This window comes from Suricata suricatta, chromosome 9 (assembly GCF_006229205.1).
Source record: "Suricata suricatta isolate VVHF042 chromosome 9, meerkat_22Aug2017_6uvM2_HiC, whole genome shotgun sequence".
Taxonomy (NCBI): domain Eukaryota; kingdom Metazoa; phylum Chordata; class Mammalia; order Carnivora; family Herpestidae; genus Suricata; species Suricata suricatta.
In genome coordinates, this window is record NC_043708.1 from 77,278,204 (window position 1) to 77,291,929 (window position 13,726).

General features: G+C 40.0%; 1 protein-coding gene across 4 annotated transcripts in view; it reads left to right on the forward strand.

Moving 5' to 3' along the window:
- Positions 1–1,624: 1,624 nt before the first annotated feature.
- C9H15orf41 (chromosome 9 C15orf41 homolog) overlaps positions 1,625–13,726 on the forward strand; it is a 208,010-nt gene continuing 195,908 nt past the window's right edge. For all 4 annotated transcript variants that reach the window (XM_029952608.1, XM_029952607.1, XM_029952609.1 and 1 more), the window contains exon 1: positions 1,625–1,896. In XM_029952608.1, the coding sequence (XP_029808468.1) occupies positions 1,796–1,896 (101 nt within the window). In that variant the 5' untranslated portion in view covers positions 1,625–1,795. The remainder of the gene's footprint in view (positions 1,897–13,726) is intronic.

Consider the following 13,726-nt stretch of genomic DNA (forward strand, 5'->3'; position numbering starts at 1 on the left):
GCTGAATTCAGGATTCACTGTTGATACTGGATTTTGAGACACCTAGGAAAATAAAATGGTGCAGCTTTTTGCAAACCTGATCTAAAAGGTTCTTTGAAATATAGTAGATTGTTCCCTTAAAAAAAAAAAAAGTCCTTAACCTTTGGCCTAAGAGAGTTGTTACTTTTTGGTGTAGTAATTAAGCATTAAGAGTTCTGTTTGTAACAAGTCTTCTGTGAATTCTGGCAAGACCACAGACCCTGGAACCAAATTTCCAAAGTTTAAACTCTACTGTTGCTTACTTGTTTTCTTGACCTCTGGGAAAGTTACCGAAACTTTCCATGCCTCGGTTTATTCACTCTGCACAAAAGGGAGGAGGAGGATTCTAATGGCGATAGTACCCATTTCATAGGAAATGATGAAGACTAAGAGAGTTAATATGCGGGAAACAGGATACCTGGTCAATAGCCAGGTCCTTGTGACTCATCATTATCAAGTAGTTTAACAAAGGCTTTTTATCTCACACAGATCATCTACCTCTATACTAAAGAATCTGTACTAACTTATTTAAATACGAACAAAAACTCCATGAATTAAAAACCAATCTTACAGACTGAGGAACTAAGGCTTAGATTCAAAAATTTATCCAAGAAAGCATATCTAAACTAAATTTCCAATCTAGGCCTTACTCCAGATTAAAAAACAAATTAGTACCTACAACATTCTTTAAAATCGAAACACTTTTTCTTTCATTTGCTTAAAATGTTACAAGTGAAAGGAGACACAACACATGGCCTCCTAAAAACCAAAGAGATTTTTAAAAAGGAATTAAAGGAGGGGCTGACGTCCTAATAAATTGCCTCAGGAGGACTGAGATCCTATCACAACACCTAAAGAACAGTAATCCATTCAATGACTCCTTTCTGGAGCTCCTACTATTTTCTGAGAGCTCAGAATACAAAAAGGATTAAGAACTGATTTCAGTCCCTAAGTACCTAACTCTGGGGTGTGAGACGGACACTCTTTCCTGTGGGCTGTTTGACGATGCCGTATTTGTTTTGTTTACCAGCATGAACCAGAAGTCCCTTCCACGCGAGCTGCAGAAGTTGCTGGACTTCCCTCAACACAAGCCAAGCTGTAGGTCTACACAGCCATCCTAGTGGGTTTAACTGCCAGGCTCAGGGTCGTAGAGTGCGGAGAGACTTTGCTGGAGTGAAGACGGCTTTCTTTGTAGGCGGTTCGGATGGGAGCTGCCCTACACGGGAGCGTTTGGCAGCGTATTCAAATCGCGCGCCCTAGCAGTCGCTTTCCCGGGCTCAAGCGTAAAAATCGTGGGTATGGTACCCGTGTGCTCTGCCGCCTGGTCTGTGCTCTAGGGCTCCCTTACTTCTGGCAGCTGGGAATGTGGCAACTGCGCGAAAAACCCAGGTTGATCCCAGGTGGGCGCAGCCAGGACGCCAGCCCGCGGCGACTTGAGCACCACCTCTGCTGACGGCAGCTACTTTCTGCTGACGGCAGCTACTTCCTGGTTGTTTTGCCCTTAAGTAACATGGCGGCCGATTGCCTTCGGCGGAGCCCATTGCGGCTGCTCAGAAAGCCAAGGTAGGGCAGTCGTGTCTACAGCCCGCCCCTCGATTCTGAGCTGCGGTGTTCTGAAGCCTCGTCTAGTGGTAAAGGGGATATAGGAGCAAGCCAAAAAAGACTAGGACCCAGCGCCGCGCCGCTGTGTGCCCACTCCTGGTCTCCCGGCACCAAAGCTGCTGGCGCCCAGGGTGTTTTTTCCTTGTCCCCGCCACTTCCCAGTCCCTGGCCCAACATGATACTGACCAAAGCCCAGTACGACGAGATAGCCCAGTGCCTAGTGTCTGTGCCGCCTACCAGGCAGAGCCTAAGGAAACTGAAGCAGAGGTTCCCCAGGTAAGTGTCCGTCTCCACTCGCACAGCCCTTTAGCCCTTTGCCTGCAGCAGCTGTGTCTGGGCATCCCAGCCAGCGCTCAGGAGCCACGTGTCACACATGAGCGGGGAGGAACAAGAGTGTCTGGTTGTAGGAGATCAGGGATGTGAAGAGGTTTCTTCTTTCACAAGTCTTCCAGAAGACACTCTTAAATGGATGAATCCCTTGTAGCCTTCCAAGGCCTTGAAATTAAATTTAAGTCCGTTAACGTTTATGGAAAACTTGGTGTTTTCTAGGTGATGGTTGCACATAGTAGGTGCTTCATAAATGTCTAGTGGCTAATCGACAGATCGTAGGAATGAATGATAGGTGGCAGGGCCCTCTCAAAGTGGAAGTACAAATTCTAGATTCAGAAGGAGGAAGTGGAGGATCCTTTTCAATTGGTCCCTGGAAACGAACAAGGGACCACAGGCCTAAAGGAGCCTCCTACTGTTCAAATTTGACTCTAAAGCAGTTAAGTGATCTCAGTCATTCTCAGTCCAGTCAGAGAGATTGGTGCTCTAGGGATTCTACTCTTGGGTCGACATTGGCCATTTCAACAGCCATGTATATACACATTCCAGGTGTATTTCATACTTGCCACCTCCCCAGAACTCATCTTTGTCGGTGACTTTAAGTTATCCAACTTTCTAAAAACGAATTTTAGGAACTATAAGTTATGGATGTAACTCATTTTAAAGATGTGCACACTGAGGCCCAGACATTACCCAAAGAACTAGTCTAGGAAAACTAAGTTGTTATATTTTGGCGAGTTAGAGTATGGAATGTTTACTTTCAAAACCAAATCCAAATTTGTACCATTTTGTTTTGTGGCACTGAGCGTGATTAACCCCTAAGGGAGAGCCTCTCTGTGCTTGAGGTGCACCCCTTAAAAAGAGACCATCAAGGAAGTGCTTTCTTGAAGAAAGAGATTATTGGATCATTGGTATTAGTAAACTACAAATTGAAGAGTAAACTACAGGTCTTTTGTAACCTCAGTTTTTTTGTGACTCAGTTTTCCTAATCTGTAAACTGAAGGAATCTCTTTTTAATATTATCCAGATATAATTAAAGGCTATATTTCTCCCTTGATAGTTTTTTAAGATTTTTTTTTTAATCAGACTTGCTAACAAAAAACAAACTGACAAATTTAATTTAATTATCTTTCATTAACTCTTGTTAGTTCTGCCAGTGGAATGGGTGAAGGCTGGTTAGCTGAGGGAATAGGTAGATTTTTCTGGGCAGCTTTAAGATGGAGCATGCATTTAGATTTTCTGTTCTCCTTATGTTCTTATATTGCTACTGTATTTTTGCTTTTCTTTCTTTTCCTCTCCTCTTTTCCCTCATCTCTTTCTCTTTATTCTTTCTTCCTTTTTTTTTTTTTTCCCCTGTCTTCTCCATAAGAGGTAATCTCCCCTTAGGCTTAGGAAGGAATTATGAAGTACCTGATGAAGGATGCCCTTGGTTTAGGGCACCATGCCTATTATGCTCTTTTTTTTTTTTTTCTTATTCATGATATGGCCAAATAATTTTCATTTTTCCCAAATACCATTCAGGGAATAACTAACTCTTCTTCCACTGGAAACTTTATTTAGAGAGTCTGTGCTACTACTCTGCAAAACAAGGAGTTAAAGGGTCATTTAACAGCATGGGTGAGACTTCTGTGAACAGTGTGACCTTGGAGTTGGCTTCACAGTTTTCATCATGGCGCTGTTTCACAATCGTAGGTGAGGCACCTGGGTGGCTCAGTTGGTTAAGTGTTGGACTCTTGATTTCGGCTCAGGTTGTGATCTTACAGCTGAGTGTGACCGAGCACCGGGCTGGGCCCTCGTGGGCCCTGGGCTGACAGCACTGGGCTGACTTGACGGCCTCCCTCTCTCTCTGCCCCTCTCCTGCTCTGTCTCTCAAAATCAATAAATAAGAAAAATACAAAGCAAAACAAAAATCAACCATCGTGTCAAAAGAGTAGTGAGAAAATGGCATTGTTTTAAACTTTGCGCATCTCTTTAGTAGCTGCCTAATAGAAGGAAGACATCCATTTCTGCATTCAACCTGTTGTAATACATTATTTTGATTAAGGAATATGAAGAAACCCTGGCCCTAGACAAAGGTAATTGGAAAAGATGAGAATCATTTATTAGAATTTTTAGATAATTTTAGATATTTTTGTTACTACATACAACCTAACAAGTAATATTTTCTTAAAGGTTAATTGCAATGTAGAAGGTGAAACCATGTCATGGAGCTTTTCACTCCCAATGGATATCCAGTATCAGTGGATATTGCAGTCTCTTGGCCTGCCTTGAACTTTGAGTAGATCTTTCACCCATGCATTATCTTTGTCATCCGTGCATTGTTAGTTTGAAAAATGTTGGTTGTGAGTTATGCAAATCTTCCAAATGTTGTCACCTTTCATTATACAATATCAAAAAATCATATTTGTTGATATCCTCACTGATGTCATCAGAAAAGTCTGTAAGATTTTTGAAGCTGTCATGGGGCGCCTGGGTAGCTCAGTCGGTTAAGCGTCGGACTTCAGCTCAGGTCATGATCTCGCCGTTTGTGGGTCCGAGCCCTCCATCGGGCTCCGTGCTGACCGCTCAGAGCCTGGAGTCTGCTTCGCATTCTGTGTCTCCCTCTCTCTCTGACCCTCCCCCACTCATACTCTGTCTCTCTCTGTCTCAAAAATAAATAAACATTAATAAAAAAAAAGATTTGAAGCTGTCAAGCTTATGGTGATGGGTACCGAGTTTTCCAATATTAGAATTTTCCCTTGAAAGCTCATATTTTATCATTGGTAACAAATACTATCGGTTGTTTTCTTTAAGTGACAGGTTCACATTTATTTTTGAGAAAATGTTTTCTAGATACCCAAGTCTGAATAATTATACTTTGTTCATTGCTCATTCAAGTGAAAATGGTGTCGCATTGAAAAGGCAGCTAGTTCAGCTCTCAAACAATCATGTAAGTGTTCTCCCTTGAGTCAGCCATATTTCGATATGCAGTAGATTTGCTTTGTATTTATTTTTTGAAGTTTATTTATTTATTTTGAGAGAGAGAACCAGTGGGATAAGTGTGAGTAATGACGAGGGTGTGCAGAGGATCGAAGGTGGCTCAGTGCTGACAGCAGAGAGACTGACATGGGGCTTGAACTCAAGAAACTGTGAGATCATAACCTGAGCCGATGTTGGATACTTAACCGATAGAGCCACCCAGGCGCCCATGTATTTACTTCTTGTTTTGTCATACAGAATCTTAACAAGATATGAATTCAAGGGTTGAGATTTAATAAAATTAATAATAAGTTGAATCTTAAGATACTCTTATGTGAAACTGGCTTTTTCTTCCCCCTGCAAGTGTGTGGTAGGGAAATTTATAATGACTTCTAGAGCTGTTTGACTGGCCTGGATGTGTGCATACCTACCATTGGTTTTGCACCATCCATGCAAATTTCACACCGGGGAAAAGGCAAATCATGTCTTGTTATTTCCATAAAAATAGTTTTGATTTTATAGACCCCTGAGAGGGTCTCAGGGACTCTAGAGGAGTCCATTGACCACACTTTGACAACCACGAGCTACTTCAAATCAAAGAATATGTATGTTTTGAAGGATTTTGGTGTGTATTGGCAAATTACTATCAAAAAGATTGTACTGATCCTATTACTGGCAGCGCATGGGACTGTCTGGCTCTGCAACTTTGGCCAGCATTGAAGAGGAGGCATTATTTAATCTCTAATATGAAAGATCAAGAGTGACATTTTATAATTTCCATTTTTTAATATAATGAACTGTGCATTTCCCCAACTGTATACTGACCATTTAATTTTCTTCTTGAATTACCTGCCTGGTGTCCTTTGCCTAGTTTTATATTAGAGTGTTTGCTATTATTATTTATTGATTCGTTATTGTTTAGTGATCTGTGTATGTTACGCATGTAGATCCTTTATATGTCATATCTGTTGAAGATATTTTCCCAGTTTTCTTTTAAATATTGTTCTGATTTTTATATGCTTAACTTTATTTTATTTTAATTTAAATAGTTTATTACCAAGTTGGTTTCCATATAACACCCAGTGCTCTTCCCTGCAAGTGCCTCCCTCCACGACAATCATCCCCTTCCCCTTCCCCACTCCCTCCTCAGCCCTCAGTTTGTTCTCAGCATTCAAAAGTCTCTCGTATTATATATGCTTAACTTTAAATTTATGCTTTTATTTCTCCTGAGGTAGTCTTGTTCTGTCCTAAGATATGAAAACTAAATCTTCCCCTAAAGTTTCTTCTAGTTTCTTTATGGGTTGCCTGCTTTCTTATTCTTTTTTTTTAAGTTTATTTGTTTATTTTGAGACAGAGAGAGACTGCAAGCGAGTTGAGAAAGGGACAGAGAGAGAGAGAGAGAAAGACAAAGAGGGAGAATCCCAAGCAGGCTTTGCATTGTCAGTGCAGAGGCCGATGTGGGGCTTGAACTCACAAACCATGAGATCATGATAGGCAAGTCAGATGCTTAACTGACTGAGCCACCCAGGCACCCCTGTTATTCTTAATTATTTACTCTGTCTAGCTGAAATTTATTTTAGTATATGCTCAAAGGTAAAGACGTGGTTTAATTTCTTCTCCTTCCCCTCCACTGTGGCTTCTGTTTGCTGGCCTCACTTATTCATGACTTAATCTGTTTTCACTGAAATTACAAATTTTTGCCTTTACAAGCCACTATGTTGAGGCTGGGTAGACCCCATAACCGTTTTGGTCTTACAATCCTCCAGTTTAAAATGAAGGGATAGGACTTTGTGATGTCTAATATTGTACAACTCCAAAACTGGCCTTCCTGATGTATCACAGCACACTTTTCTGTTGAGATTAGCATCCATCAATGATTCTTGCTTGAAACAGTTATTACTAGTATTTGCCTAACGGTGATTTTCTGTTTCTCTCATTGGAATACTCTTTCAACGAATATCTTCTACTACCACCATTTCACATGAAACAATCCATCCCAAAGTCAGCTCATGATTTTCCCTGCTGCTTGCAGTTCATTCGCCTCTTACGGCATTTAGTCTGTAATAATTCACTGTGTGCTCACTGTCTGTGGCACTATCTTAATATTTTGTAGAAACCAGGACAATGTAGTAATTATTTCGGAATAACTTGTAGTCCGAGGAAAGAGTTTAAGACACATCCAATAGAAATTATTAGAATCACAGAACGTTAGAAACCAAAGGATTTGTGGAACATCATTTAGTTCACCTATGTTTAATCAAGTGGATTTCTTAGAGGAGATATACATTTATTGGAAATTATTTTGCCTTTAAACTAAGCCCTTTGGCACATGTTTAATTTTGCCCCGAGTTCCCTTGTGTTGCATTAGTTATTTGGTTGCTACTTATGCCTAAACCAACAAGTCTAAGGCATAAATTTCTAAGCAGGTAGGTGTCTTTACTGCTGTATCTTCTCCCTTAGGGATACCATCTCAGGTACTTCTAAGAGTGCCTTCTTCATTCTTAAGTATGAGTTTCTGTCTTGGCCCCGCAACATCTCCTGTTTTCCCACTCTTGGATCACAGTACAGGTAATCATTCACTCATGTGAGGCTGTTCCTAGAGAAATCGCCAGAGGAGTAGTGAAAAACCTGCTTGTCTGGACTCCCTGTATTTAAACCAATAGAGTTAGTTCATTTTCTTGGGATCTTTACTTTTATCTGAGACCTGGAGTTAAGGCTGGTTCTGTTGTGTGTTTGCCAGGGTGGTTCTTGGTGGTGGACCTAGGGTCCAGTCTGGTCAGGAGGGGAGAGGCTGAGGGACTTTCTTGGGACAAGCATAATTTTACTTAAGTTTTACATTTGTTTAGGGTGGCATAGTTTAATTTGGTGCTGCCATTGAGTACAGTTATCCCTTTTTGAATAATGTCACCCACCCCCAGTGGTGCCTTTTAAGTCATCCTCTATTATCATAGGGGCCTTGCATTCCATTGTTTTTGCTTCCTGTAACAGTTTGTTCTTGGGGAATGACTTGGCTTTGCCTCTTCACAGTTGCCTCATCTGTAAAAGAGGGGATGGAGCTCTACTGCGGAGATGTAGAAGATGCAGGATTTAAACCCAGGCAGAGTCCGGCTCCAGATTCTTCCTCTTACTCTGTGCATTACTTCTCGCCTTTCAGTCCCTTAAGGCTGTGGTGAGGATTAAGTAAAATAAGGCGTGTAAAATACTTAGCATAGTGTAGACATTCTGGTAGGTATTTAATGGATGGTAAATATGATTATTGTTAGAATTTAGTAGGTAGCCTACAGAAGAAGAGATGCCTGAGTAGTAATCTTTTAAAACATATAAAACAAAATTTCGCTTTGATCAGTTGATTGTCTAGCTCTGAACACATGGATTTAATCATTAGTTGAATATGGCCCAGATATCAGAAACTTGTGTTAAGTTTCTCATGGTAGTATATAATGCCATTTAAAAAAGAAAGAAAGATAGAAAATTTTGAATCCAGATGTACTGATTTTTTAGAATTATAGTAGCACCTTGCAGTCTATAATTAACATTGGTTTACTTAAATTGGAATATTATTCCCATTTGCCTTGTTCTCTTATTTGAATTGATAGTTGGTTCTCAATTTGTGGTCAATTTTCTGTTTTTCTGATAATGTTGTGGTGAACCCAAGTTCCAGAATAATGAGTGAGAATAGCTTGTAAAGGGAGAAAAAGTCAGCCTTTTATTGAGCTGGAAATTCTTTTGGTGGTTTTGCTAAGGAAATAGGACTAATTTATATGAACTTCAGAAATAGTACTCATATACTTAGGAAATATACCTAGGAGTATTTCTGTATTGATCACTAGTGCAAATTGGAGAAGAAATTGGTATAAAAAGTGGGCCTAAGAAATGAATATGATTATTTCATGTATTTCCTTTGGTCATTCTAAAAATTTTATTTATTTATTTTGAGAGAGAGAGGGTCAGGAAGAGAGAGAGCATGGGAGGCGTAGAGAGAGAAATTCCCAAGTAGGCTCTGCTCTGCCAATGTGGAACCCAACACAGGACTCAAACCCTTGAACTTTGAGATCATGACCAGGGCTAAAATCAAGAGTCGGACGTTTGACTGAGCCGCTCAGGCGCCCCTTAGTCATCTTTAAAGTAAGATTCTTTTATTCCATAAGATTTCAGGTTTTTATTTTGTTGTTGCATTGTAGTCTAGCTGTAAAGACTCATCTGGAAAGTTATAAAGTTTGTGGCACTTAGTGCTTTGGTGAGATATTTGTGCCTTCTTGGATTTGCATAGTTGCAAAAGTGAGAGGAACTTGAATTCCTACAACAGAGTATTTGGAGAAAACCTCAGATAGTGTTATTTTAAGGAGAACCCACATGCTGACTCTATTTCCTATTAGTTTGGGGGGGGAAATTTTCATGTTATTAGATTATTGCCTTCATTTTAAAGTCTATTTTTAGACATCAGACTTTAGTCTACTAGGTAATAACTCACATCAGAATGTTTACTGATACAGTAATTATATATCTCCCCAGGAGAAAAATGTTCAATAGATATATAGAGTAATAATATTTTATTATTTGGCTTTCAGCAAATGTTGACTGAAAAAACCAGTATGTTTTTATTATACGTTTTGTGCATTTCTGCCATGTTGGCTGAATTCTCCTTAAAAACAAAACAACCAGTATACAAGTACTTTTCCAGAATAATTATGAAAACTGACCTTAAAATAGAAAAGTCATGCACTGGTGTGAAAGTCATTTGGGAAATGGGTAAAGACTAAATTTCCCAAAGAAAAAAAAGAATAAATTTTCCTTTATTTTCAATTGTCTTTTTCTCGAAAGGAAATGTTTTCAGATGTTTAATTCAATGCAGCTTTCTCTTTCTCTCTTTCTGCTGTCAGATTGCTTATACCATGAGCTGGTACGCAGTGGACACAGTAGAGGTGCTGGGGTGCACCTTTCTTTTTAATGTTTTATTTATGATTGAGACAGAGAGACAGAGCATGAGCAGGGGAGGGGCAGAGAAAGAGGGAAACACAGAATGTGAAGTAGGCTCCAGACTCTGAGCTGTCAGCACAGAGCCTGACGTGGGGCTCAAACTCCGAAGTGGATGCTTGACCAACTGAGCCACCCAGGCCACCCTAAGCTTTTAACTGAATGATGAGTCTCTCTTAGGGGAGCTGAACCATCTAGGATGGTTCGCTCTGCGGGCTTTGAGGTCCGCATGGGGCTGGGTGTTCTTTATGTATTACAGACAGTACATGGCTGGTCAAGAGTCCACTCCCCTCCTGTCCACTTTGGGCAACTAATCCCTGCCTCTACTTTTCTTTCCTCTTTCTTTCAATCCCGACCTTTCAGGAAGCATCTTGATAACACTGAAGAGTTACTAGCTCTCCTTCATAACTCAAGGCTTCCTTCTTGCCAGAGTCACAAGAATGACGATGTCAACTTTTTCAAGGGCTTTCTCTTGACAGAGGGGTGATATTTTCTGTTCCTTCTGCTTTCAGGATAGTGAATAAAGGTGGTTTTTTTGTTTTGTTTTGTTTTGTTTTTTTTACCTAGGGTGGTATTCAAATTGTCACCTGAAAAACACATCATTGAGATAATGGGGAGCTCTCCCATTTTCTATCCAAAGGACAATATTAAAATACCTTAGGACTTACTTACTTCCTGTGTTTTAAATATTGAGATTCAGCTCCTAAAAATGTTTGATGACTTTTGAACTTGGAGAAATATCAGCAAGACTACAGGAATAAATATTTTGAATCAGAGAAAGCAGTACAAGCAGAGGAAAAAATAAGTGGATTCATGTCTCTTGATACTGTTATTCAGTCACATAAGTAGGTGCTGGGCCTTTCCCTGACCAGGTGCTGGTCCCACTAATTGGAGTGATTCTGTCTGAAGCTTGGGCTTTTCCTGAGGTTGTCCTGGGAACTGTAGTTAAATACAAGACTAATATTTAAAATACATGGTTAAATTGTCCCCCACTCTACATAACTCATATATTCCCATATATTTATTTTTATTATTGTTGAGACTTGTCCTTTGCTCCAGGCTCAAGAAAGGATGAGATGAACTCTACTCTTTTATTTATCCTGTTCTAGGAAATAGGGGACATAGCGGACCCGTGATACTTACGAGGGTTGTTACTTAATGATTGCTGAAAATTCCCAAATATGCAGCTCCCACCTGAGAGGATGGCAAAGGTCTAAAGCTTTGTAATGCAGGTGTTTGGTAAAGCTCACCTATTAGCTAGTTGACCTACTCGGCAAATTTATGGATCATGTTTGTCATAAATATTTGTGATCACTTTCCGAGTGTCCGAGCTTAGTATGTTTAATCTTGGAATTCTCTGGGTACCCAGCTGTAGTGCTAGGGTGAACAGAAACACAGAGTGAAATCTCTCTGCAGCTCATTACTCATAGCAATGCCACACCTTAGCCTCCTGAGATTCTAGAGTTTATAAGATGGTGCTTAAGACTAGCAGGGCAGTGAGGCTCTCTGTAGGGGTCGCCTTCTTGGTAGATGGGATGTGGGAGAGAAAGTGTCATTGAAAAGCATTTCCTTACAATCATATGTGAAATTATACTGGAAACTTATTTTTTTCCAATTTTTTCTTTCTGTCTATAACTCTTCCAAGCGGATATCATCTTTCGCTCAAGGTATATTACACTGCTATTTGTTTTTGCTGATAATATTGATAGGGGAAGCTAATAAAATTTGAAATTAACTTGCACTTCAAGCCCCATTTAGCTAAGATAGTAAATGCACTGGGGCTGTGAGGGAGACTCCTCCTTGTACAGCATTAAAAACGTCTGTAGCTGCTTACAGTCTCGATGTAGCAAGCTCACAAACATCGCTTCTTAACTGGTGAAGTTAACATTATCTAGGTCCTTATTTCCCGAGGCCAACTAAAATACATATATAAAATAAAATACATTTAATCTCCAACTTAAAACATGTTGAATTTTTATTTGCACTTCGGGGGGCCTCTTCCTATGCTCATCACAAAGGTTTCTTCAGAGGGATCTGCATACCTCTCTCATTATTTTAGACTCTGACTTACAGCGTGTTGGATTAAGATGGTGGTTAGAGATCATCTCGTCAAATCAGTTAATGCTGTAGATGTGGAAACTGAGGGAGGGGGGCCTCCGGGTGATCTGAACAAAGTTCCACCTCTGGAGACAAAACTTCCTTTGTGCTTTCTAACTGGATCTCAGACTCCCATCTGTGGAGGGGCCAGACAGGTATCTGCAAGGAGTGAATGAGTGACGCTGGCCCGGCTGAGACTGTGGCACAGGGAAGGGACAGTTGTGTGCACTAGCATGGCAGCCGCAACCTTATGCCAGCCATCTGTGGCTGCGCGGGAATGTGGGCCCAGTGCCGCCGAGTCTTTTATTCTCTAGAAAGCAGCTCTATATCTCACTTTTTAGAAAAAAAATATTCTGAGTTTTAAATGTTGTCAATTTGTTGGAATTTTTTAAAACACTGTGGGCCAATGGTTTCCTGGCCAAACGGAACAAGTCTGTGGGCTGAATTTGGCCTCCAGCCAGTGGGTGCTGGAGCTCCAGCTTGTGAGAGCTGACTATAAGTATCTTTTCCCCACTCTACAAACTGTGACCTCACACCAGTAGCTTAAAATCAGCCACAGTGGGAGTGTTTACACCACAGAAATTGGCTAACGTGTGACAAACCTGGGCTCCACCCACTGCCACCAAAGACATTTCTTAAGCTCCTGGTACCGCTGGATACCATCACCAATTTGAGACTTTTGCATTGCACATTCTGATCTTGTAGCAGGTCTTTTCCAGAATTCTTTTAACCCAGTTTATTGTTTGTTTTTTTTATATATAGCTTTTTTTTCTCCTAATAAGGGCTTAAAATACTTAAATATGTGTTTCATTTATTCTGATAATATTTTTGTTGGTCTATCCCCCCTCCTCCTATTTTGTCCAAAGAAGGGATACATGTATTTTATCCCTACCATAGTTAGTGTGGGAACTAGAATTCTAAGCCTTAGCTGTACCACCTACTGTATTGTTGGTATTATGATACAGAGTATAATGGACATAGGATTGAACTCACCTAAAGAAAATGCTGCTTGGCTAAAAAAGAAAAAAAAAGTCATATAGGTATTTCTCAGTTAAGGAAAATTAATCTCTTTCAAAATAGATTAATTAGGGGTACCTGAGTGGCTCAGTTGGTTAAGTTACTGACTTCAGCTCAGGTCATGATCTCACAGTTGGTGGGTTCGAGCCCTACATCGGGCTTTGTGCTGACAGCTCAGAGCCTGGAGCCTGCTTCCAATTCTGTGTCTCTGTCTCTCTCTGCTCTCTGCCTCCCCCCCAGACCCTGCCCCGCACCCCCCCCCCACCCCGCAGCTTGCTGTCTGCCTCTCTGTCAAAAATAAATAAACATTAAACAAATTTTAAAAAATTAATTAGTTAAATGTAGGGATATTACAGTGATTCTTTGTCCTCTGTAAGAATTTGGAAATGCTCAAGTGGTATGCCTGGGGGCTTATCATGTCAGAAGAAATTTCAAGCTTAGTTGTTACATCTTCAATTGACAGTTACTCCAGTATATGTGTGTATATATATATATTATATATATATATTATATATATTTTATATACATATAAAATAAAGCATCTCTATAATTATAATGAAAAATGGTGGAGAGATACTCAGTTGATTATAATTTGATTTTGTACAATTTTATAAAAACTCAATTATCACATGTTCAAATGTGTTTCTTTTCTCTCTTGAAGGTGTCAGTAATAAAATAATAGAACCGTGTTCAGCTAAAACAAACAGATAATAAAATTAATAACATTAGGCAA